Source organism: Euprymna scolopes, chromosome 18 (assembly GCF_053919585.1).
Source record: "Euprymna scolopes isolate OS-2025 chromosome 18, ASM5391958v1, whole genome shotgun sequence".
Lineage (NCBI taxonomy): Eukaryota > Metazoa > Mollusca > Cephalopoda > Sepiida > Sepiolidae > Euprymna > Euprymna scolopes.
In genome coordinates, this window is record NC_136499.1 from 44,232,564 (window position 1) to 44,259,928 (window position 27,365).

Below are 27,365 nucleotides of genomic sequence, written 5' to 3' on the forward strand. Positions count from 1 at the left end.
TCACTTTTTTTATATTACTAATCAGCTGCTCCTGATGTCCTAATTCTACTTTAGTGTTACACACAAAAAGAATAACTGTATTTAAACTATTCTAATAAGGAAAATATTGAGCACTACCGTCTTGACTATTATATACACACACTAGTATGCACCTTGTAAAAAATTACAAAAAAAAAAAAAAAAAAAAAAAAAAAAACTTTGCCAGTGTTTGCACTTGCTATTCCCCTAGATATATTACTAATATATATTAAACCCATAGAATTACAGTATTTATTTAATTTTTTTTTTTTTAAATGGAAATCGCTCCAGTTGTCACTTGATATAATTAACTAACAAGAACGAAAGATGATTATTGCAACGACGGGAGATGCCTATTAGCCTTTGCCATGAAATGACCAATGCTATAGGTACAAGGAAAAGTCAGCCTACAGTTCTTTGAAAGAAGCTACTGGAATAGGAAGCTGTATTACAATGAAGTATCAAAATTGAAATAATGGAGAATTAATTCTGTCAAACAAGCTGGAGCAAATGAAGCAGGAAATAACTTGTATATAAGAAAAATTAAATCTTATTTCTGATCACCTGCCATTTGTTTTTCCTTTCTGTAAAATTGTTATTACTATCAAAAGAAGGATTACCACTCCTTGTGTTATACACTAAATTACCTCCCTTAGTACTGACTGACAGACATTTAGAAACACTATTAAAAACCCAAGAGTCAGTACTATTAAGAATCAAAAAAATGAAAATTGTCATTTTCAGCTAAACATATTTTTAAGTTAAAATGAATGTCTCTTTATAACTAGCCTGGTTCCCAGGGTGTTTGGGAGCAGAAAAAAAAAAAGTGGTAATAAGCAGGTAGGCTCGCACCTGTACCGCAAAGGAGAAAAAAAATGTGGTCTTTGCTGTTGCGTCCATCACTAAACCAGGTGGCGAAAGCTTAAATTAAGGTTAGTCAATCGAAAAGAAAGAAAGAAAGAATGCCTTTCAAAAATATCGGCAGCAAAAAAAAAAAAAAAAAACAACCCCTCCATGTAGAAAAGTGCCCAGTTGAGGTTGAAGGAGTTAATGTTTTTAGCCATATTTTCAATATTTGTTGTCAGATGTCAAGCTTCAAAATGATCCAGATCCCGTGAAAATCCGTTGCCTCTGTTGAATGTTTTAGGCAGACATACAAACAGACAGGTGAGATTTTATATAATAGATTACAGCAATTAAAAGAATAGTCATCTAAAATGTTACTTTTTTGTATTTATTTATTAAAAAAAAAAAAAAAAAAAAAAAAAAAAAATTTTACCCGATGGAATGAATAATTTGATTTTAAAATGGCCAACCCATCTTTGCTAATAAAACTTCTCTTTAGCATGTATAAAAGGTGAAAACATACATTTTTTTTTTTTTTTTTTTATTTTATTTACAGGCGAGTCATCACTTGAGGGCCACTCAACAATAAGGGTTGGTCACCGGAACAACAACGTAGTAAATGTTAGTGGTGGAAATTGGATATTTAAGGAGGTAGAGATTATGTAGATGCTCAATTCAGGAGGGGTGGGAGGTAGATATTGTAATATCCGTTTTGTTGTCATGATACCATTCTCCTTTCGGACAGCAGTGTAGCACATGGTTGTCATATATACAAGCAAAGATACATAACCAAATTTCAGATAAAAGTAGACTTCACACTCGAATCCTGTAATGGTTGAACAGTTATACCTAGCTACACTGAGGATTCTTAGTTAAAATAAAAGATATTTCTGGATATTGAAAATATACATACACACGCATCCATATATTATGCATAAACTTGCTTATCAAACACAAACATTTATTGGTGCATTTTGACAGAAAAAAAACAAAACAAAAATAAAGTAAATGCTATTTTCTTTTAGTTTTATTACATTAAAAATAATAAAATAAAACTTTCTGAAAATAAAATTAAAGGAGTAAAACTTAGTGAAAGAAGAATTCTGAAGAGAATGACATTTTCAAGAAATTTACAATAGGGGTTGGGGGGGGATACAGAAGATTTATTAATAACAACTTCAATCTCAAATCATTTGTGTTGAAAGCTTTATTTTTCAACAAAAAAAAAAAAAAAAAAAAAAATTTCTAATTATTTTTTTTCAGATGATTAAGTCTTCTCCTTGTAATGTCTGTATTCAGGTTTCAATTCCCACATGTTCTTGTGAGGTGCTTTCATATTATATACACACAGCTCCTTCAAAATCTCTTTGAGGTAAGTCTGAAAAGAAAAATAAAATAAATTTATAATGAAAAGAAAAATATAAAAGACAGTTTTGTTTTAAATTATGATAAAATATAAAATACTCCCTGAAAGACCAGGTTTCTCAAAGTTACCTAAATTTTAAAACAAAACCAAGCTATGAAAATAAGTAAAGATTTTGAGAATCTCTAAATGTTTTCTATTAGCAGCAGAGGTAATGTGTATTATTTGTTAAATTTATTTACTTATATATTTTTTATTATCACAGCAAATGTACATTAACAAATTTTAATATAAAATTTGTTTTTTTTTTAAATATTTATTAAAAAGATAAATTTTCTTTTACGAACATTATCTCCCTTGGTTCTAGAGTTTGGATTAAGATTAAAAAATCGACCAATATCACAAGAGAGGAGATCAATCTACATTTCTTGTATCAAACTAGCCTGGGTGCCCGCGTTGCTGGAGTGTTTGAAGGTATGTGTTAAGAAGAAAAAAAAAAAGTCTTTGCTGTTGCATCCATCGCCAAACCGGAAGTGGTGAAGGTTTAAATTAAGGCTAGTCAACCGAAAAGAGGGGATGACTTTTGAAAATACTGCTTGGAAAAAAAAAAAAAAAAAAAAAAAAAGCGACCCCCTCCTTGTAGAAAAGTGCCCAGTTAATCATTTTTTTCAATATTTGTTGTCCGAAGGGTTGAGCTTCAAAACGATACTGATCTCGTGAAAATCAGTCGCCTATGTCGAAAGTTTTAGGCAGACATACATACAGACAGGTGAAATTTATATTATAGATTATAATACTATTGATGATAGTCGACTTGGATGTACAATTCAATTTTTTTACTTTATCAACCCATTCAATACAAATTTTTAACTGGAACATGTTACTGTATACTACTTCCCTGTCTTTAGTATGTACAACCATGCCAGCTTTACAGTTAACAGCTAACCCCAAATGCACGCATGTAGATTTCTTCATTTACATTTTCTTTTCGTGACTATGTGGACTGTTATCAGACAATTGCAGAGCACAAACACTAATTTACATTCAAAGCAAATAGTAACACAAACAGATATATACATTGTATGATATTGATATGTTCAACATGGGTGTGTGGGTGTCATTTGGCCCCGTTGCTAGCATCCACACACAAGTTAAATTCCTATCTTTCAAGTTTAGAATCTCAGCTAAGACGAACTCCGTCGTACAATCCTTTTGTAACTAACCTACTCGTTTGACTTTCCAAACAGATCTGTTTCATCACTCATTTACTGTCTCATGAATATATTTACTCTTGATTAGAAATTCTAAACGCCTGGTTATTCCTCAGTTGACCACATCCACTTATTTTCTCAGCTGATCACCAGAATAGGCTACATCCATATATTCCCCAACTTATTCTCCCCATCATTATCCAGCCACCTACAAGCTAACAACTGTCACAGTGTCATTCGTCTGAGGAGTTCAAATGGATCCATTTTTTCACCCTAAACAAGGTGCATTGCCCCCCTTCTTCCCTTCCAAGGCAATCACCACTTATCAAAGCCCAGAGGCCACTCGAGGATAAGGGTTAAAGAGTCTACACTGGTCAAAAGGACAATATAGCAATCGTTAGAAGTGTAACTTTGGTAAATTGAATTAATTAAGGGGATCGGCTCATCAAGAACTTGTTTACTTGAAGACGGCCATATTGTTGTCAGCTGGAAAGCAGGGAAACGGAAGAGAGTTCCACAGGTATGCAGTTCTAAAAACTGCAGAGGCTATTATTTGGAATTATGTCTAACAAAAGATTGTGGGGAGTTGAGTAGAGAGGTCTGTTCTTCCATTACATTTAAACTTCTGCATTTCAGGGAAGCAGGAAAGGAATTCCAAAGTCTAAAACTACTAAAATAGGTTTTCCGGCATCTAGGGACCTCAGCATCAGTAAAAGGGTGAGATTTCTGTTTATCAAGTTGGTCAGGAGTATGTGCATAGAGGGACACAAGTGTTTTTATTACCACTTATCTGCTTCCTGACATAGCATCAGTACATAGTAGCACAAATACTAATGATATTAAGTTTTTCTAAACAAATAAGGTAAACTATAGTCTCAGCTGAAACTTAGTAAAGGTTGTACAGAGAATGTAAATCTCAAAAAAAAAAAAAAAAAAAAAAAAAATGCTTAAAAGAGTTATAAAATAAAATAGCTTAGCTTTAAGATGAAATCATTTGATTTTTTTTAACAATTAAAATCGAAATTGTTTACATGAAAAGACATGAATAAATGTTTTTTAAAAATGGCAGAGAAATGTGTGAATGCTTACAATTGGTTGTTTGGTGATATTTATAAGATCCCTGACATTGTAATATTGATGGCTCTCAAATGCATTGAACAACATGTCTGTGACTTCGTTCTTTTCTTTACGAATATTCTTGCCTTCATTCTTCTTCTTTAGTTCATGTTCCTTCTGCAAATGAAAAATAAATAAATACATAAATAAAAAAATAAACAATAATAAAAATTCAGTCCTTATTCAAATGGGCACTTATGGCTGATATTAAAAAAAAAATAAAAGTAAATGGTACGCACTTGTAATAGAATTAAGATGTCATATTCCAAAAATTACGTAAATTGATCAAGTATTTTTCTTTTTTTTTAAACTAAGATTGTATTACTTTGTATTTTTGACCATGACACTTTGATTCGAGTCGTCTCGTTTCATTATGCCTGATAAAAATACCTCAATTTGCTTAATTGAAAAATTTAATTTTCTTGAATAAAGAAAAAAAAACTACTTGATCAAATTACGTAATTTTTGTAATATGACATCCTTATTCTGTAAAGAGTACATGAAGCATAAAGACTGTATTTTCTTTACTTTTAATTGTCACCAGAAGTGTCAATTTGAATAAGCACTAAAAATTCTTGTAATAATTCTTCAATATCTGATATCAGGAGAAAAATCTAAAACGAATTACATAATAAAAAAAAAATTAATCTTCAGCTAATATCATCATGGCTTCTGTTCAGTTTTGAGAGACAATGGATACCCTCTGTAAGGAGTTCTATGCATGTAATTATCAAGCAAGGGTTGCGCAATCTCCAACCACACCTCATGAGTAGGCACTGCCAGATTCCAGTGGCAAGGAGAATTTCAGGATGACTGGAAACAATGCAGAAATAAGCAGAGAGCAAATACAGCACCTAGTGTTATCAAATGGTCGTTCATTTTAATACTGACCAGACCCAATAGCACTTAACTTCGCTGATCTGATGGGAACAGTGTCAACACAATCATGCTGCAGTAGTTGATATGAGATTCTAATTTTCACCCTGATATCAGAAGTTTACTGGTCTATTTGACATAAAAGGTAAGAGTGCTCGCTGATGTGCCCGGAGACTGGGGTTCAATCCTTGGTAGGATCATACCAAAAACTTAATAGTATTTAATTCCAGCTTGCTGTAATCAGCATTATAATGCGAAGATCAAAGGTAACTGGAGTAATCCAGGGAGAGGAGTAGCAGCATCCTCCCCTACATCTTGGTGTAATAGCTAATGAAGACAGCCTTTGAAAAGATTACCCTTGTCAACCACTTTATCTAGATCAACAGTAATTCTAGTGATTTAATAGATAATACTATTATGTTGGAGAAACATTTTTGGTACTTGTACAGTTTAATCAAGATATTAAAAAATGAAAATATTGAAAAAAAGTTTAAATTGTACGTATCCGTTATGGAATGAAGTTCTCTGAAAAAAAATTTTTTTTTTTTTTTTTTACAGCATAAAAACAATTTGTTATGATATCAAGCAAAAAGTTTGATTTTTAGGAAGAAAAGCTCGTATTAAAGATGGGGAGAGAGCATCGGCACTTTAAACTGAGTTATCTCCCCGTTCCAAGATGCCTACCTTCAATGTGCTGTCATAAAAAACTCGATCAAATTAAGTGAAATTTTTTTTTTTTTTGGGGGGGGGGGGGGGGTCTTCAGTCCAAAACAGATATGTACAATATATATATATATTTCGATATTTTTATTTTTTTAACGTCTTTATTAAACTATACAAGTGCCAAATTTTCTATGCGATGATATCACATTTGAATGGGAGATAATTTGAATGCGTATTAGACACTGTACAGAGAGAACTTACTGACTCAAAGTCAGAGGTTTGTCAGTACAACCTGGCATAAGGATATTTCTCCCTATAACTGACAAAATATTCAAAATAACAGTATTCAAAACCCAAATAAGATCCCCATTGGTGTGGTTACACACCAATTTATGCGAGGAATAGTACATCTTTAAATGATGTTGCTTCTAATAACATCAATAAGCTGAACACTCCACCAGACTAGATGAATTGCAGTTAAATGGGCTGGTAAACAACAAAAAAAATTAAATAAATACAATAAACAAGAGTTCAGCTAGAATTCGTCACCGTCAACGTTCTCTCAACTTCCAGCACGTGCTCTCCCAACCACCTCTGCCAACAGGCATTTTATTAGAAAACTGACTCCATTCCATTTGTATATGTATGCAGTGGACGATGAGATCTTGTGCGATTCGACAAGACTATGCCTTATAAATTCATAGCCACCATCTTTAATCTCTCTCTCTCAGATCCCATCTGAAGAAAAGTCATAACCACATAATGCACACACACACACACACACACACACACATGGGCACTTTCTTCTTTGCTTATTACATTCAACTCTACATGAATTCTGCCTTTATGAATATTACAGACAAGGTTTATGCAAATAGCTTTCAAAATTTAATTTTGATTGAGAAAACAGCTGTAGAATCTCCACAAGGCTCTGATAAGCTTTAGGTCAAAACTAATTTCCGTCATTAATCAAACTTTTATCAGGTATAAAAAAAAAAAAAAAAAAAAAAAAAAAATTACCATAAATGAATGTTCTTTCACTGGTTTGTAATTATTAACCACCTCGTCCAACTGTTTGATTTGACGCATTGGCTTGTTTTTCGACTCAAGCTGCCACCTGTAATACATGAAATTATAAAAAAACAGTCAAGTATTTTACCTGTTGTGATAAGATAAGGATGGGGAAGAAGAGTGCTTTCCAAAACTGAGTTAACATGAAGAAGTTATGCTTAAGTGCTAAAAGGGGGTGACCATTAGTCATTTATGGTTGGCCGACTGATGAACTGCTGACGAAATAGGCAGATTATTTTATAACTTCTGTTTGACGACTACGGTTTTATATTGTGAACTAATGTTTTTTTAAAACCTACAAACTTTACCCCCCCCCCCTTTTTAGTTCTCATTTTGTTCAAGCTGGAGATAGAGTATCCTACTAGATGCCAGACACTCACCCACTACCTTATGCATTCCAATTGAGAGACCTTTTTAAGATTCTAACCATCTTTTTAAATGCAATTGTTTGAATCTCTCTTGCACTTGGTTCACTAGGTAGTTTTTGACAGGAGTGTGCCAAGAAATGTTAACTCAAATAAGTTATTAATAGCACAGTGTTCCTTCATTTGGATGTGAACCCTTTTATTGCAGATAGCCAGGTACTTTATTATGCGAGTGCAACAAAACTAAATATCTATTTATTCCAGACAGGATGCATACACAGAAAAAAAAAAAAAAAAAAAATGATCATTGATGTCTGAAGCAGATGTTATGCCAAAAACACACGTAGCTACATGTGTAGCATGATAGTCGCCATAACACATCCCGGCATGTAACTTCTTGCATTCTTTTATACAGTTGTTTTATAATCTCTTAATGGGCACATGATTTTCGTATAACTTTGAAGTAGGATAGATTATTATAACATTAATTAGCAATACACGTGTAAAAACTGGAATAGTGTAAAATATCTCAATAATGGCTAACACAGAAAGAGCTTGATGATTTTTTAAAATTCGATTGAAATTAAGGAACTTGTGACTATTTTTGTGCCTCACACATTTGGATATCACCCCCCTCCTCATTTTTAAGACTATGTGTTTGGTAACAATTTTGACACTACTTTTTCAGTAAAAATGATGTATATTGTTGTTAAAAACATAATGTAAAGCAATTAAATTTTCCATATAAATGCACTTTTGTGCAAAGAATCCAAGTATGCTACTGAAAATCTCCAGAAATTAAATGTTTTCCAAGTAAATTCACATAAATATGTTGCAATACCATAAAAATTCCATGTATTTTTTAAAAAAGAAAAAACCTGAGAGAATTCAAAATTGAATTGTAATGCATTTCATGTATAAGAAACTGAAATCTCATACTAGGACTGTTTAAAAATGAATATATTGCAACATTTCTTTGGTATTATTCTAGATTAGTACCTTCAGCTACATCACTCCCATGTGCCTCCTCAAAATATGTGATTCTCCCCCTTTTTAGACAATTACATATGAGTATATCGAAAAACTTGGTAGAAATGAAAATATAAATTTAATATAAAAGTTTTATGTAAAATAATCTAACGTTTTAGGGCAGTTAGCCAATTTTTTCTATGAAAATAAATCCTGTGCATTTTTTTTTTTTTTTAAAAGACTATGCGCTGTTTTAAGAGGGTCGGTCACACACACACACACACACACACACACACACACACACACACACACACACACACACACACACACACACTTCAAATTGAAAAAAAATATCAAAAGAATTTAGGAGTGCTAACTGCTCTAAAAAGACAATAATGGCCGGGAAATGGAGGATCATTATACATTAAATTTATATATAAAACTGATCCTTTTCTACTCTAAATTCTAAAGTATTTTTGTAGTCATTTTTTTCTTTTTTACCACTAAGTTTTTTTTTAGGATATTCAGACATAATCGTCTAGAAAGTAATTACTACAATTAAAGTTCAACAGTTAAGTATATTTAAAAATCAATATTTCTTTTGGAAGGAACCACTATTTTATAAAAGCACAAACTGTTAATTTTAAGGGTTTTTTTTTCAAAAACTTGTAAACATAGTTTACAAAATTTGTTAAGATCAAAGTTAACAGCTGACAAGCTTATAATTATTAATGTTACTAGTTAAATTGTTTACGTTCATAAAAGAAAAGAAAAAAAAAAGGTTTAATATTTTTGAGGGGAGGTTAATTAAAATCTACTACTTCCAAAATACAAATCAACATAGAATATCATTTTAAAGCATAAAAATAACAAAATAAAAAAACCCATTAATTTACTTATTAGTTATTTAGAAAAAAATGTTTGATACATGTAAAAAAAAAAAAAACAAAAAAACAAATGGACCAGTTTATTTCATAATCCAACAGCGAGATGTTTTTTTTTTTTTATTATTTTCTCAAATGTCATGGCAAAATTCTTCATAGGGACTGATACCAAGCTAGGAAAAAAAAAAAAAAAACATCTGACATAAAATAGCCATTTTGTAGCATTAACATTTTTATCATTATCTTCCAAAAGACTCTTCAAATATATCATGTAGATTATTGATGATTAAAGCATATGACAGGATATCCAAACAAAATGGTGGTATTTTGAAGACGGTGTTTAGTGTTTAAAATATGACTTAGTAGAACTACTTTAAAATCTGTAATTATCCAAAATATTCTATGGTTGATGGGTATTGTTGCATTAATGAATAAACAAATCGAATGAGAAAACAGAAACAATGTCCAGAGAAATTTACCTTTTTAGCTTCATGTATGTGTCATTAGCAACTGGTCGACATTCAGCCCTCTGAGTCACTTTACCTTCAATAGAGAGCTTGTCTATAATAAAAAAAAAAAAAAAAAAAATTTTTTATAACATTCATAAATAAACTAATATTTTAAAGTTTTACAAGATTTTCAGAAATACAAAATGGTTCAGAGATTTAATAAAGCAGCTAAAATGTGTAGTTCTCTCATATATATATATATATATACGTTTTATTACCATTTTATCTGTTTGATTACATATGTTTCGGATGTTGGACCATGTTTCCGATCCAACAGCCGAAACATATGTAACCAGACAGATAAAATGGTAATAAAAAAAGAAAACACACATTTGCTCTGCAATAGTATTGAGCACTCTTCAGGTTTTTACTAATTACCAAATATATATATATATATATGTTACATGATAAGGGCTGTCCCCTTTTCATGTAAGTATAAAAATGGAGAATTTAGTTTAAAATGAAAATGAAACAGCATAGGCGAAATTCGAACCTCGTAATCTGGGTTTAGAAATAGATTACGTGTGAGAATTTAAAAATGTAAAACAAGCATTTGTTTAGAATATAGATAAAATATTCAAGAAAAGAATGTGAGCTGTCAAGTTTGTTATGAAATTTTAAATTGAAAGAATGCAGCTTATAAGATAATGTTTTTAACATATTGGATAAATAGGTTACTGAGAAATAGGAAAAGTTTTGGACACGTATGTCCAGGACACGTGAAAGAATGCACATGTTTTAACATGTGTATGACGTCACGGAAAATAGAAAGTTCGAGGGATAGAGAAAAACTTTAGAGTTAGAGGCAGTCAGTGAGAAAACTCAGGGACAGTCAGACGTCTGGAAACGAGACGTCACTTCAAGAAAAAAATGTGAAACTTTGAATTCTTGATGATGGAATCACGGCCGTGTGAAGAATAAACCATCAAGTGTTTTTTGTAAAGCTCGTCTTGTGTCTTATGATTCTTAAAAAAGGTAAAGTCCAATTGTATTATATATTTGTGTTATATGTCTTTACATACACGTCTCAACATCATGTCCTCACTCAAAGAGCTTCTCCTTCTCTTCCATTCTACACAACAAGGAATGAACATTTTCATATATAAGAATCTCTCCTGACATGAACAATATCTATCTAGTCTCTTATAACAACTTCTCTCTCTGAGTCTTACAACATCCCTCACTGTAATAAGACTCTTTCTAAGCATCTCTCTCAAGACAAGAACACTCACTAAGACTCGTATCTCTCAATAAGACTCTCTCAATGAAACCCCTATATGTAACATATATATATATATGGAGTGTTTTTGATTTTTGTAACAGAGCGTCTTTAAAAAATTACCAAAAATCAGGTAATTATCTAATCAATATAAAATTTTCACCGATTAATAAGTAAAGAATGCACTTTATATACGTGTAACTTTGTTTTTTTTCATATTCGTTTTATAAATATATTTTTGGGGACTTCATACTCGCACCCTTTCCTCATTTGTCCCTTGTTCGACCCCTTAAAGTCCAAGCGATCCATTAAGCACACATTCATTTTGTGGCAGGAGGATTAATGTGTAGAAAAAAAAAAAAAAAAAAATTCACAGGTTGCCTTTGATATCGAAGATTGAAATCTGAAATTTGAATGTGTTTAATTTTTTATCTTTTGCGTTTTGAAGTGTGAGATTCATTGAATATGTTGTCAATAATTATCTTTAAGATGAGAATAAAAAATATATATATATTTTACGCAAACACTAAAATAGGCATACTTTTAAAACTTTAAAAATAAATAAAAAATTTAATTTTAGAATGTGTAAACTTTCCATGTACCAGTACATGAAGAATGCTTTAAAGAATCGATAAAAAATAAAATAAAAGAAAAACAAGGTGTGAAAATTATAAGTATTAATTATATCTGCAAGTGTCATTTTACGCGATATTTTTTTCAAAATATGGTAGCCCGTTATGGTTTACAAAAAAAGTTATCTCCCATTTTGAAAATTAACTTTAACTAGACCTGGATTTCCATAGATGATGGTTGTGACATCAACAAGTTGCATCCCCTCAGAAGGTTACCAAAAACGGTCTTTTTAAGGGCCACCAAATTATAATGAGTCTTTATCAACTTGATTCATGCAATAAAAAAATTGGAAAAATACAGATGATCAAGTTTATGGAGAAACAGTGTGGATCATTGGTTACTATTAATTAGAAAATAAAGGAAAAATGATTTTAATCATGAAATTAAAAACTAACTAAAAATGATATTGAAACTGAGAAATATGACAAAAATTTATGTTTGATGAAAAAATAGGAAAAAAGCATTTTTTCTTTACTTTTAACAAATACTAGACTACCCGTGACCCGTTGGGTCAGTATGCTATATTAGCTATGAAATTAATGTATGAGCGTGACACTTGTGACGTAAAGAAAATAGTTTTTTTGTGACATAAACATTTCTATGAAAGTATATTAAAATGAAAAAAAGAATATAGATAGATTTCTACGAGTCGTTCTGTTTATAATTGTTTAGTTTTGAAGTATAAGTGGTTTGCCATACTTATAGGTAAATGTGCACTGAACAGATACCATAATACTTAGTTAAATTCAAATTTTGATATATCTTAATTTAAACGTGAAAAAAAACAAAAAAAACAAACAATTGGGACATTGAAAATGTACACAGTAAAACAATACGTTTTATTGTCGCGTTAATTATTTGTAACGCAAATTAAAAAACATTTTCGGGGTTATTTATGTTGGTAGTGTAGAAGAAAATGTATTAATGTTTTTTAAGAAAGGTGTATTAAAAAAAAAAATTTAAAAAAAATGGAGATTAAATAATAAAAAAAAAAAGGCAGTGGGTAAAATCGCTGTGTGCAAAATGCTCTTTCAACAGGCTGAAGTAGATTTATTTGTAAGAAAATTGCGTAAAAAAGAAAAAAAAAAAGTTAAATGTAATACGGAAATGAATACAACGCCTGTTACAAGGTCATTTGAGTTTTATAATTATATAGATTATGAAAAATTTAAAGCTTGATCGATCAATTATGAAGGAAAAAATTATAAAGCTAAAAATAATATATTTCACCATAAATGGCATTTGTTCCTCAATTCAATTATTTAAAAAAATGTATTTGCCTGTCAAGTTACATTAAAATTCATGAAAATGCTTAAATATTTAGATGCGACTGGGTTCCCATACCTAAAATCCAAGATGGCGGTGCATTAGTTCATAATAAAAAATGGAATTATTTGAATTAAAATATAAGGTAATCATATTCTAATATTTTTGCATATTCTTATAGCCAATCATAGTAAATTTTATTTAGATATAAAAAAGTTAGTTTAAGTCATTCAAGAACCTTAGTTTTTTCACATTCTGTGAAAACTGGCTTAAACAGGGTTTTTTTTTTTTTTTTAATTTAAAGCTTAAAATTCTATTAAAAATTATAGAAAAGTATTATATTATTCTGCTTTTAACAATAAACTTCAGGGTTTTATCTTTCTGATAAACCAAAAGTTGTTCAGAAATAATGAATTTTCATAAGCTTTAGAAAAAGCAGTTTTCAATCGATTGCCGGTCACTATATATAAGGTTAGTGTAAAAATAATGTCGGTTTTTGACATGAATTTAAACATCAAAAAACGACATTTTTGCACCAACCTAATATATATGCATACATACACGCACACCTTTAGGTTTGAGATGTTCAAAAGTCGGGACTAATGAATACAACGAGGTTGTTAGATAGTGCTCAATAACAAAAGTAAAGTATTTTTAATTATTTATTCGAAGGTAAACAGTTACATATGGTCGCTACAAACTTTTTGCCACCCCCCACCCCCCCAATTTTGTGGCATCGATGGGTTCAGGGTCGCCTGACGAAGTCTCATTGACTGAAACAGATGGCTGTTTGTAGCGACCATATGTACATATACTTAAGAAATTATACAAGTTTCATACCCAGAGTTTCTTAGATGGGTTGCTTTTCAATTGTTGCAAAGTATGAAAACTCAACCACTCAAAGTTGTATATTTTTTCAAATAAATATAAATTAAAAAATCTTATCTTAATTGTGCACTGTCTTAATTCCTCCACACACACACACATGAAGGAAAAGTTGACGAGGAAAATAAAAGTTGAATAAATAATATTTATTAATTCATCAAAAATTCAAACAAGGAATTATAATAAAGGAAAATTCTTTCCAAAGAGACTCTTTTCATCACTAAAACATTAGTTAAAAAAAAAAAAAAAAAGGTATCACTATTTAGCATAAATAAAATATATATAAAAATATTTTTGTAAATTAAAAGGCATTTTCAACAAAATTAAATAGAATAAAAGAGTACATGTAAAAATCAAATAATCAATGAAGTTGTAAGTAAAAGATTTAAAAGGAAGAATCTGGAACTTGATGGATAAATGGATTATATTGAAATCCAAAATTTCAGTTAAAATTTAATATATCAAATAATCACTTTAATTTTATACATTAGACTTTAAAACATTCTAAAGTCACAAAATTATTCATTTAATTCACATCGTTTTATTGCTGTGTCTTACTATTGATTCAAATATGGCACCATGTACAGATTTAATCTCCTTGTTGATTTGAATTGATGTATATTTTTTCATATTAGTAGGTTTCAATATTTGTCTATAATAAGACTTCATATTAGTTTTTTTTTTTTTATTTCTTTTGTTTTTTTTTGTTTTCTCTTATGAGTTCTAAAAGTTTCCCATTTATTTTAACATTACTTGTCCTTTTTAATCCAAGGTAAAAAAAAAAGAAAAAAAAAGGCTAGGAACGGGCGGGGATAGACGTGATGGGATAAACGTGAACAAAGAGAGGAAAACGTGGTGGGAGAAATGGAATATAGAGACAAGTGTAAATAAGACAAAATGAAAATATCAATTAAGATGTTCAAGAGAATGCATTAATATGTAAGCTCTAAACAAAAAAAAAAAAAAAAAAAAAAAAAAAATATATATATATAGTAACAGATTATGTCTATCTTGCTGTTTCTGCCTGAATAATGTATCAGAGGTAGATAAATAAATAACACATACTTCAGGTACAAACGTTAGTGTTGATTAATTTGGCAATAAATAAAAATCACCCACCAGAGACGTATCCCGTCCAGCAGAAACAGAACCCAAGTAAGTCTAATCTCACAAGACTCATTATTATAGTCATACCAAAATGTAGAAAACTCTAGACTGAATTTTAAATAAATTTTAGTTCAAAATCATAATCTTTTGAATAATATTGCAAATGTAAAATTTAGCTTGGAAGTGAAGAAAAAAAAAAAAAATTACCTGTTGAACCTAGGTCAGCATCTGAAATAGAAAATATTTTTTTTTAGATCCCAAACAGAAAAGACAAGATCATCATGTTAATGAAAATTGCATACATTTGAATGGAAGAAACTAAAAGCAGGATATTTTGTAATAATTACCAAGAAAATCTGATTTTGTATCATTAAATAGGAAAAAAAATGAAAAATGTAGTTTAGCGTTTATCTGCTTGAATTTGATAGCAGTAAAATTCCTTTTTTAAAAATTCTAAGATTAATAAAATATTTCAATACTGTAATTTCTTTTCATTTTTTTTTTTTTTTTTTTAAATCTTTAAAATGGTTCTTGTTCATAGCAATATCCTGAGTGGGCTTCATATTCCTCACACTGTAACCCCCAGAAGTTACATCTGTGAGATTTCCTCAAAGTTAATGCCTATCCAAACGATCACCAGAATATTCCTGACCTGATGAAGGCCATCACAGCTAAAATCAAAAGGTAGTGCTAAGAGAGGAAGAATTTTTATTTCGAGTTAAATGGGGCGGTTAAAGATAAATTTTACAGAATTAAATGAAAATAATCAACTTTGTTGCCGCAGTCAAAAATAATGCACCTCACTGGACATGTTCTCTTCCTTCTCTTCAGAACCAAAAGTTCAGAAAATCAATACCAGGCATGGTCCAAACTCGTCCTTTGACTGGGAGGAAATGAACTACTCTTTCAATGTGCTCATACCAATAATGTACAAATCTCCCGACACTGTCCAGATTTTAATCTTCCATCGAGGCAATCAAATCTAAACATGTCTTTAGGACTCACTTCATACATTCATCGCATCATTTCTCTTCATCCGCAATGGTCAGGTTTCATCACTTCCATAAATCACACTTCATACACACATGCCTGCTGTACACTTCCTGTAGTCAACAGTGGTAAAGCTCTGCTGGTTAGTAACGGTAAAAGTTCCTTGAACTTCATTCACTTTTAACCATTGCAATCACACTATCACTTCACTACAAATCAATAAAAGTAATAGTATAGTTTCAAATGCAGATATCTCCATTAGTAATAAATTTTGGAAGACGAGAAAAATTGCCTCAAATCACTCAAGTATTCAACAATTCCACGTTTATGAAATTAATTATTTGAACAAACATAATTTGGTTGTTTTTGTTTTACGGCATATCAACCCTTCTTGGGTTATTTAATGCCGAATCGCATAATTTGGGAAAAGTTTTCATGTTTCAAGTTCTTTATATCTTAATATAATGATTCGTGTTTGTTGTTTTGCAGAGGAAAATTATTGATTTTGTTTTTGAGTTTGTAGAACATGTTTAATTTTTTGGAAAAGGAAAGAGAAAAAAATGTTCGGTGCATTTTAGGTCAGGAAGCCAGTATCTTTAGAAAACCTGATCTATTAGCACCAGATAAATACAAGAAGGTTAAAAAAAAAAAGTATGTGAGGAATATATATAACAGGATTGTGGAGTTGTAAGACTGCTAAGAGTCAGGGTTTTTTTTAAATCCAACTTTAGTTATTTTCAAATATTAAGATAGTTTGCACTGTATATGTTCCAACTCTACAACACAGACATGAAAGACTCACCTGCTGTTGGTACTTGTGACAAAACGACAAGATTCTGATTTCCAATTCCATTTAAGACGAATTTGTGTTCTCTTGGTACACCCATTTTTTCAGATTCTGTGGCCGTTGGGGAGGTATCTGGAAGTGACAGTTGTTCACCGAGAGTAAAAAGTACTTCTGGTTTCGCACCTGAAATCCTTAAAAGCATAAAAAAATAAAATTATATATACATAATAAAATTAAAAAATAAAATTGCCTGTAAATGCAGATAAGAGTAAAACAAAAGTAAAGGGTGTTTTTTTTTTGTTTTTTTGTTTTTAGAGACGGCAAACTTTAGATTGACAACTATTTTCTTTAATTGCAGATTTGGCAACTATTTGTTATAGAGTTCAGCATGGTTTGGCAATTCATCATGAAGAGATTGACACTCGAGCAGTGCTTGCAAATTATACAATTAATTTAGTGAGATAAACATTTGATGAATAAATAATTTCACAAAACGTACCTGTCAATTGGTCATCTCACTCATGCGATTTAACTCCATTAGATTATTTTCTTTGGGGGATATATGAAGTCTTGTGTGTACGCTTATAAACCAGACAAAATAGACCACTTAGAAATCAGTATTCAACATGCTATTGCTGAAATGCAACCTAATGTTTTGTGAAAATTGGACCTTTACATTGCATGACTTTTTAACAAAATACAAATCAATTGGAAAATTCTAGAAACAAGCTCAGAGACCAGTTGGAGAATTGAGTCATCGTTGGCAACACCATATCCATTATGATGCCGTCTCACAGTATTTAAGTCTATATGGAGAAGATAAAAAACTTTGCCCTCATATGGAGGCAAGTAAATAGGAACTTATTGAAATATACTTTTAGGTGCATATCTATATTAAAAAACAAAGATCAGTGACAGAAAGAAAATATCATATTCCAAAAACATGTAAATTAATTTTTTTTTTAATCAAATTTTGTGGCAAAACAAACATTGTTGTCACGATGCCATCTTGAAAACGGGCTGAAAGAACGAGAGAGAACTCCAAATAATTCAAACTTGCAAGTATCTAGAAAGCCATTCTTAACATGGAGACATTGAAAACACTAAATTTTTTTTTTTTTTATAAAAATAAAACTACTTAATCAATTTAAGTAATTTTCTTTCTGTCATGAGCATATACAGAATACAGACTTTTCATTAATTTTTTTTTATATAAAGGAAATTAGAGACAAGTGTCCACTCTTTTCTGAGAAATAAATTAAAAGAAATACCCAAGTGATGTTAATGAGTTCAATTGGTGAAAACCAGAATATTTAAATAAATTCTAATACAAATGAAAAATTCTTTTTAGATAAACAAAGCTGGCTTATGGTTTTTGATAAGAATCGCCTTAAAAAAAAAAAAAAAAAAAGTGAAAAGAAGATTGGAAATTTTTAATGATTTTAAAACAATCTTGTCAGATCACTCAAGTTAAGCAATGTTGAGCCTAGCCAGTACCAGATGGGTGACCATTTGAGAAAGTGAGGCACTGTATGTACTGTGAGGTAAAAATACTAGGTTGAGAAACTGGCGCGGTCTATCCTTCTCTCAATGGTAGATGGGCCTCTCTTAAACCATCTAGTGATGGCGCCACGATAAAAAAATACCCTTGATAGCCCTGGCAAAGCATCAAGTATTCAGCTATCGACAAGATTTGAATTACACTACAAACTCGTGTATCGAGTTCAATTTCGGCTGCGGCTGCGTTGGATGGATGGAAAACGATCTTTGTCAAAGACATGTGCATATTATGTGTTGTCCAGTAAGTGTTGGTCTCTTTTGGATTTGTCGATTTTAGGCAGCCTTTTTCTTCCTTGTGTAGCAAATATCTAGCAAATATTATTTAAATATACTACAAAAATAATGCAGCAATGTACAGAAAAACAATATCATCAGTGCTTAAGATCACACAGGTTTCATATTTGATAAAGACGTTTTACCTAGAAATGCATTATGGAACAGTTACATCACTTCTACGATCCTTCTATATACATACCTACACAATGCTTCAAACAAACCACATTACCTTAATACAAAATTTAAGGTACAAAGAGGGGCAAAATATACAGATATACTATTCATTTTCTAGCACTAGAGGTTGAAAAATGATGCAAGACTAAGTATGTTGTTAAAGCAAAAAAAAAAAAATAGTTCAAATCTATTCTAAATTGACAAACTACTCTATGCCCAACACAGACACATAAGATAAATTGCATCATATTCAATAAGAAATCTCACCTGTCTGTTTAAATGTTTGTATGTATGTATGTCTGCCTAAAACTTTCGACAGAGGCGACAGATATTCACGAGATCAGTATAGTTTTGAAGCTCGACCTTTCGGACGACAAATATCGAAAAATTGGCTAAAAACATTACTTCCTTCACCCTCAACTGGGCACTTTTCTACATGGAGGGGTTGCTTTTTTCGCCAATATTTTCAAAAGTCATCCCCTCTTTTCGATTGACTAGCTTTAATTTAAACATTCGTCACTTCCGGTTTGGCGATGGGTGCAACAGCAAAGATGTCACTTTTTTTTTTCACATTCTTTTCCTCCTTCACAATTCAAACCTGCCTGCCTACTACCACTTTTTTTTTTTTTTTGCTCAACACACACCCAGGCAACGCCGGGTACCCAGGCTAGTATTAAAAAAATTTTTTTTTTAGGATTTGAACACCCCCACCCCATACCTTATAATTATTTGTTTCTCACCTTGAACGTGTAATTTTCAGCTTTCCTACTTCACAGCTTCCAGGAGCCTTCTTCCATTTTTCCGACAGGTATTTTGGAACCTACAAAAGGATAAAACATTAACAGAAAATCATAAAAGAACTAGTTATATTTTATTTATTTATATCATTAAAATGATTATTTATGTGCATTATTATTTCTTATCTACTTAAATCTCAAGTGTTCATTTTGATGGTGCATTTTCAAATTAATGAACCGGGATTCATACAAATTTTCAATGTCCATTTTCAATGACCTTTCAAAGCCTTCTCCAGACAAAATTCAAGTTTTCAAAATAAAACTTAATATATAAACAATGATATAATCACCCAAAAAACTAGGAAAAGTCACTTTCATTTGTCTTTTTTTTGATAAAGGGGCATACCAGAAATAATGCAATTTCAGGAAAAATGTATTTATTTTGATTGTATTTTTAATATTTAAAAAAATATTTTAATAGTATTCTAATTGATTTTTAAAAATTAAAATAAAAGAATATTTTTTTAATTTAAATTTCCTTTTTTAATATTCTGACAAATTTTTACTGGACACAAAGAATGGTTTTCAAAGTCTTTTAAAGGTATTAAAAAAAAATAAAATAAAATAAAATAAAAAAAAAATAAGGCCTTTTCAAGTCTGTGCTAAGCCTGCAAATAATTACACAATAAGATAAGCATCAAAATTATCAGTTTAGATGAAAAAAAAAAAAAAAAAAAATTGTTCACCCCCCAGACAAGGCATATCACCATTGAGATGCAGAAATATACTGTGATTTACAGGCCAAATTTGTTAGTACAATCGGTGAAGCAAGAAACAGGGAAGCAATCCTAAGTGGGGAGTTATGCAGCAAGATGTCTAACGAAAGAAGCTATTAGAGTAGAAAGTTTTTCAGCATCTGAGGGCCTCTAAAGTGAAGGGGTAAGATTTTGCTGTTAGTCTGGTTTGTTGAGGGTATTTAAGTTGAGTGGGCACAAGTGCAATAAATTCATTACATTAAAGTACATGCTTTGGATTCTCCATTTGTATTTAGAATTGCTGACATGTCATGATAGTAATTCACCGAGTGCCTATTTCTTGAAATTTCAGAGATTTTGCAGATTGAATTGGCATGTGAGAATAGATTTGTTACAATAAAGTACCAACTTTTTCAACATGTCCTATTGTCAAAATCTTTCAAAACATTGTGATCCTCGCTTTTTTTTTTATTTTTATTTTTTTTTTTTTTTACACCTAATCACCCCCTTAAAGAAAAAGTAGAATCTTTTAGGGGAAGATTTAGTGGTACTTATGCATCCTTTGAACCAGACATAACTCAGCATTTGCTCAACTTTCCCCCTGGAACATGATGTCAACAGCTTGGGTTTTGCTGCTGTCTGATATAATATAGCAATCAGCCAATCAGAACGCCATGCACTGAGTTTCAACTTGATGTGCGTGAGCGTACCTAAGCAGCAGACGAGAATTTGACAAAATTGAAAGAGGAAAAAAAAGAAAAAGAAAGAAAAAAAATCCACCATTCTTACGTGCAAGTCAGCAAGAGCAGAGAAGATCTAAAAAATGAATGTGTCCATCCTTGCCCAACATCTCCAGACACCGGACGCCATAGTTGATTTTTTTTTTTGTCAACAGCGGAAACTAATGGCAAAAATCGATAAAATGTGCAACTTGTAGCCACAAGTGCATCTTAGCAAAAAGAGGAAGCATTACCAATGACTATGGCAGGAGATATTGGAATGTTAAATGTTGACGGTGGACAGCAATCTGGGCTGGGACTTTCTTTACAAAAATCACGGCTGAAAAATCGCATGCATTATCAAACTGATATACCCACGGACATTTGAGATGGCAACGAATAAAAAAAATCCAGTGCGAATGTGGGTTGAGATCGGAGCACACTATAGCTGATTAGAAGAATTTCCTGCAAGACATTTGCCAGGATTATTTTCTCAGGAATCCCTGGCAGATAGGAGGCCCAGGCCATATGGTGGAGATAGACAAGTCTGTTTTCAACTCATGCAAATAATGTCAGCAGATTACTCACACCAGTCTGGGTCTTCGGTGAATATAAAAGGGAAAATGTGTGTTAGTGTGTCTGTGTGTGTTTGTATGTCTGCTAAAGACTTTTCACAGATGCATTGGACCATGACAAAAATCGGTATCATTAGAAAGGTCGATCCCTCGGATGAAAAATATCTAAAAATTGGCCAAGTAGATTAATTCTATGCTGGTCAACGGGGGGCGTTTTTTTTTTTTTTTTTTTGCGTTGACTTTTTGCAAGTCATGTGGCTACCGATGTCAATGTATGTTTAAAAAAACGTTATTTCAAAGGCCCGTAACATCATAAGTCCCATTTGGCTGAGACAGCTAGCGCGTTAGCATAACTAACTAAAACTATGTTTATAAACTTTATTTTCTAGATCATAACATCATAAGCACGTATGGCCAGGTCAGCTAATGTGTTTGCCAAGATTTTTTTTGCTTCTTTTCCTCTTTTGTGTTTCAGGTTCGAGTCCAGCTGCCACGACTTATCTTTTTTAATTTTTTTTTGTAGTCGTTTGGTTATCTGATGCTATTGTGATTGAAAGAATAGTTGTTTTGATTCATTTATTTCTTTTTAAGGGGGGGGGGAGGGTCCAGTGCACGGGCAACAAACAATATTCAATATTTAGAGAATAGCTTCTCTTCATATCCCTTTTGCTAAAATATCTAGTGGGGAGGTTTCACATACTTCTTTTTTGGGGTGATTTAGTTCCTTTATTTTTTAAATTGTTGTGATGAAAGTGCTAAATATCCTTAATATAGCAGCTGTGTCCAAAACAAACTTCATGTCCACCTGGGCAATGCTGGATATTTATGCTAGTCTATGATAATGCTAAATTATATAAATAACCTGAAAGTAGTCTGTTCTGTAAATCAAACACTCATTTCAATAGGAGTCCTGTTCTATACCGACAGCTACCATGTTCATATGTTAGAAAAAATTCACTCAACACGATGAAAAAAAAGGGTAAATGATGACATTGGCATTCTAAACAGTTTCTTTGTAAATTGGAATAAAAATAGTGTATATAATTATTTATTTATATTCAGGTGCTCGATCCCAACTATCATCAATGGACCGGAGGTAATCTTGTCAGCATCAGACAAAGCCAAACTCCTTGCCAAGAACTTTGCAGCTAATTCTACCCTATGTGACCAAGGCCATCAGCCCTCCCCGCATATTTCCTTTTGTATCAGAAAACACGCTACGTCACATACAAATATCTGTGCGTGATGTTGCCAAGCTAATCAAAACCCTTGATTCCAATAAAGCAACCGGCCATGATAGCATTCCAATCATAGTGCTGAAACAGCTTCAACCAAAACTAGCTCCCATACTTACAAAGCTGTTTAATCGTTGTCTTAAGGTTGGCGAGGAGGGACCATAGATGGGAGTTCAGACGAGCACTTGCCATACCTATAAAACCTCATCAGTATGTCCTGTATTTAAGAATTCAAGTGATCAGTCTCTTCCCTCTCAGTACAGACCAATAAGTCTCCCGTGCGTCATGAGTTGCTGGAATCTTAGTTAAATAGAGAAGTACTCAACCACCTCAGCAAAAATAAACTTCGTAGCGACATACAATATGGTTTCCGTTCTGCTAGATCTACAGCAGATGTGCTAACGGTTATATCTCACAGGATTAGCAAATCTCTTGATGGAGGCTTTCTTTCTAGGGCAGTTGCTCTTGACATATCAAAGGCCTTTGATAGAGTATGGCATAAAGGTCTACTTCACAAGATCTCCAGTTACGGTATAGCTGGAAATGTCTTCTCAATTATTTCTCTCTGATAGGTTCATAAGAGTAGTGGTTTATTAGCAGAAATCAGAAGCTCACAGTATTAATGCTGGAGTCCCTCAGGGTTCCATCCTGGGCCCCACTCTGTTCCTAATTTACATCAATGATCTTCCAAATCATATCCTTAGATCATTCATAGATATTTATGCTGACGACACTACCATCTATGGCACTACATCAAAGACCGTAAACGACCAAGTTCTCTGATTCTCTCTCTTCTGATTTTGAGCATGTGATACAATGGGAAAAGAGTTGGCTGGTTTTAATGCATCTAAAACCAAGCTTCTATCAACGCTCTGATCCTCATCTGGCATCAATTGAAATGAACGGCTCTCGTCTTGGGAAGGCTTCATGTTTTAACAAGCTCCTGGGCTTGACCATTACTCTTGATATGAAATGGAACACGTACATCAAATCTGTTGCCAAGGCCGCTGGGAAAATGGCGGGATCCTTCTATCGATCCAGTAGATCAATCACTGCTGATGCAATTCTCTACCTATATAAGAGCCAGGTACGGTCAACGATGGAGTACTGTTGCCACATCTGGGCAGGAGCTGCTAGAAAGACCGTATCCCGCCTTGACAGAGTTTAACATATACTGCATAGCCTAGTGGGGAATGCCCTTTTCTTTTTCCTGCAACCTCTTTCTCACAGAAGAGACATTGTGAGCTTGTCTCTGCTTTATCGTTATTTTCATGGCAAGTGCTTGTCTGAATTTCCATCTAAGCTCCCTCCTCGCCAAACATTCACAAGAAACACTCGTCTAGCTGAAAACACTATCAATAATCCCCCCCCCCTCTTTATCCGTGCCTAGACCTAAATGTATATTCCATGAACAATGCTTTTTTCAAAGAACTGCACACCTGTGGAACCCTCCTTCATTTGCCTGCTTTCCAGCTGACTGTAATATGGTCGTCTTTGAGTCCAATGTAAACAAGTTCTTTGTCAGCAGTTCCTCTCAAGCAATCCAATTTACCAAATTTCCACTACCAACAATTACTACGCTACTGTCCCATTGACCACTGTACGGTTATTAACCTTTATTCTCGAGTAGCGTCTGGGCCTTGATTTAAAACAATCTACTCAAACAGCCTTTATAAATAATATGAAAAGAGAAATTAGGTGAAAGTACACAATGGTCTCGTGAATAAAAAAAATTCTTTTTAAAAGTTTTCCAGAATTAAGCAATGTAATTCTATGTTATCAGTGGCAGCCATTTCTGTACGTACAAGCGGGAGGAAAAAAAAAAAAAAAAAAAAAAAAAAAAAAAAAAATGCGCGCGCTTGCGCGTACAGAAATGACCGCCACTTATAACACAGAATTCAATTACATTGCTTAATATCTGGAAAGCTACTTATTTTTCATCAAATTTTAAATTGTTCGCCAAAGATTACTACTACGCTATGTGAGAAGGCAGTTTGGTACGCGAACACACATTAAACAGTTTTCGTTTATGATATTGCGTGTAGCGTAACCGAAGGCTGTTAAGTAGTACAATGGGGTAAGGAGTGGCTGGTTACTTTTAATGCATCTAAAACCAAGCTTCTCTCCTTACATCATCAACATTCTAATCCACATTTGGCATCAATTGAAATGAATGGCTCTCGTCTTCTGGAGGCCTCAAGTTTTGACAAGTTTCTGGGCTTGACCATTACTCCTGATCTTAAATGGAACACGTACATCAAATCTGTTGCCAGGGCCGCTGGGAAAATGGTGGGATCTTTCTATCGATCCGGTAAATATCTCACTGCTGATGCTATTCTCTATCTATATAAGAGCCAGGTACGTCCAAGGATGGAATACTGTTGCCACATCTGGGCTGGAGCTGCTAGAAAGGACTTGTCCTGCCTTGATAGAGTTCAAAATAGACTTCGTAGCCTCGTAGGAGATGTCCTTTTCTCCTCCATGCAACCTCTATCTCACAGAAGAGATGTTGCAAGTTTGTCTCTGATGTATCGTTATTTTCATGGAAAGTGTTCGACTGAGCTTCAATCTATGGTCCCCCCTCGCCAAACTTTCACAAGAAACACTCGTCTAGCTGTAAACACTATCAATAATTCCCCCCACTCTTTATCTGTGCCTAAACCTAAACGTAGATTCCATGAACAAAGCTTCTTTCTTAGAACTGCACGCCTGTGGAATTGTCTTCCGTTTTCCTGCTTTCCGGCTGACTACAATATGGTTGTGTTCAAGTTTAAAGTAAATAAGTTCTTGATGAGCCGTTCCATATAAGTTATCAAATTTACCAAATTTTCATTACTAATGATTACTATATTGTCCAATTTCTACTGTACACTCTTTAACCCTTATCCTTGAGTGGCCTCTGGGCCTTGATAATGTGGTGATGCCTATGTAAAAAAAAAAAAAAAAAAAAAAAAATGGCAGAAAATAGTCCGAGGGTTCAGGAGTTAATACCATGCAAACGGTAAATTTGCGTAGAAACGGTTATCATATTCTTTTAAAGCATACCAAAATCGACAAAAAAAAAAAAAAAAAAAATTTCTGTACGAACGTGAGACGGGCCTTAAAGTAAATACAGTAATTTTTAAAATAAATATATGGTTTCGTTTTTTGTGTCTTGACTGTTCCGTTCCATAATCAACCGTATCTATTTCCGGTAGCTTGATTTTTTCTGAGCACTGATCTTGGAGACCAAGAAATAGATTTTGACTCGAAATGGTTCATCATGAAAAAAAAATAAATAATCGCCTTTACACAATTTTTGGTATTTAGCTAGTTTACTTCGACATTTTCCGACAGGTTACGTAAGATGCCGAAGCGAAGACTACCAAATGATTAATTCAAAACGCATCTTTCCCCTCCATGATGTTAAGGACTTTATCAAGAAATCCATTCACAACATGGGAAATAAGGGAATTTCACGCTGAAGTGTTGAAAGTTATTTTCGATATAAAATTATTTTTCTCGATTTAACGAATTTCACCCTTTCATTGAAACTTGTTCTCTTACAACTGATTGGTCACATCAAAACATTACGTAAACTACCGGAAGATACCGATGCGACAATGCCGGAGATTGGGTCGTAAACTGATTAAGTACCAAAACTTTGATTATACTAGCATATTTACTCATTTTAAACAAGTTTTTTTTTCTTCAGATTTTATACGCCACGCAATATTAAACCTATTTTGACTTGATATGCATTTAAGAATTCAAGTGATCATGACGCCTTTTTTTTCTTAAAAGCAGCAGCATAACATTGTCCACATTTTTTAAAATCGCATTCACTTTAGGACAACGATGTCATTTACCGACAAATTGAAGTATCAGAGGTTTACAGACTGTTCTGGAACAATAACATTATTTACAAACTCATTTGTGACATAGGAGTGGGGTTGGGTGTTGACTGTACTTTTAGCTGGCAAAAGATACCGTAAAAATTGATTTCAACTTGAAAATTCTATCTAAAAAAGTACACGTTTCAAAAATACAGATGTAACAAATTTTAGTTTAGGTGCTAGTGCACTTACTGATCCGCGCTATTTTTAAATCATATTTCCAAGTTTAATTAAAGTTTTGTTATGTTTTTTTTTTTATTCAACTGTAAGGTTAAAGTACAGAATAGGTACAAAACACTCTCCCCATGTTAAAAATGGCTTTTTATAATAACGTTATTATTTCAGCACGGATCAATAAGTGCACTAGTAACTTGTTTTAAAATAAAAAATAAATTATATATATTCCAACTTACTTTAACAAGCCAAACCCCACGGCCAGCTGCTGTTAAATCCACTTCTTTTGCCTCGTGTCCTTCAGACATTTCGTATATTTGCTTTCAAATACTAAACTGTAAAACAAGGGTCACTAATATCTTGACCCTAGTAAAGTACAAATAACAAACAAACTATTTTTCCAAATAATAAGAATAAGAGAAATGAGAAGAAACTTTGAAAAATGGACGGGAGGGAGAATAAATCTTTTGTGGTTTTAAACAATGGAGAGTTTCACTTCCACTATGT

The 27,365-nt window shown here is 32.4% G+C and overlaps 1 protein-coding gene across 1 annotated transcript; it reads right to left on the reverse strand.

The window, feature by feature from the left end:
• Nucleotides 1-1,866: 1,866 nt before the first annotated feature.
• LOC145297599 (general transcription factor IIF subunit 2-like) lies at nucleotides 1,867-27,363 on the reverse strand. Its single transcript, XM_080143657.1, has 8 exons — nucleotides 27,098-27,363; nucleotides 19,529-19,608; nucleotides 16,794-16,969; nucleotides 15,209-15,229; nucleotides 9,862-9,943; nucleotides 7,114-7,210; nucleotides 4,528-4,671; nucleotides 1,867-2,242 (listed from the first exon to the last, which is right to left on the reverse strand). Exons 1-8 carry the CDS (start codon nucleotides 27,164-27,166, stop codon nucleotides 2,132-2,134), a joined length of 780 nt encoding a protein of 259 aa, XP_079999783.1. The 5' UTR covers nucleotides 27,167-27,363; the 3' UTR covers nucleotides 1,867-2,131.
• Nucleotides 27,364-27,365: the final 2 nt, after the last annotated feature.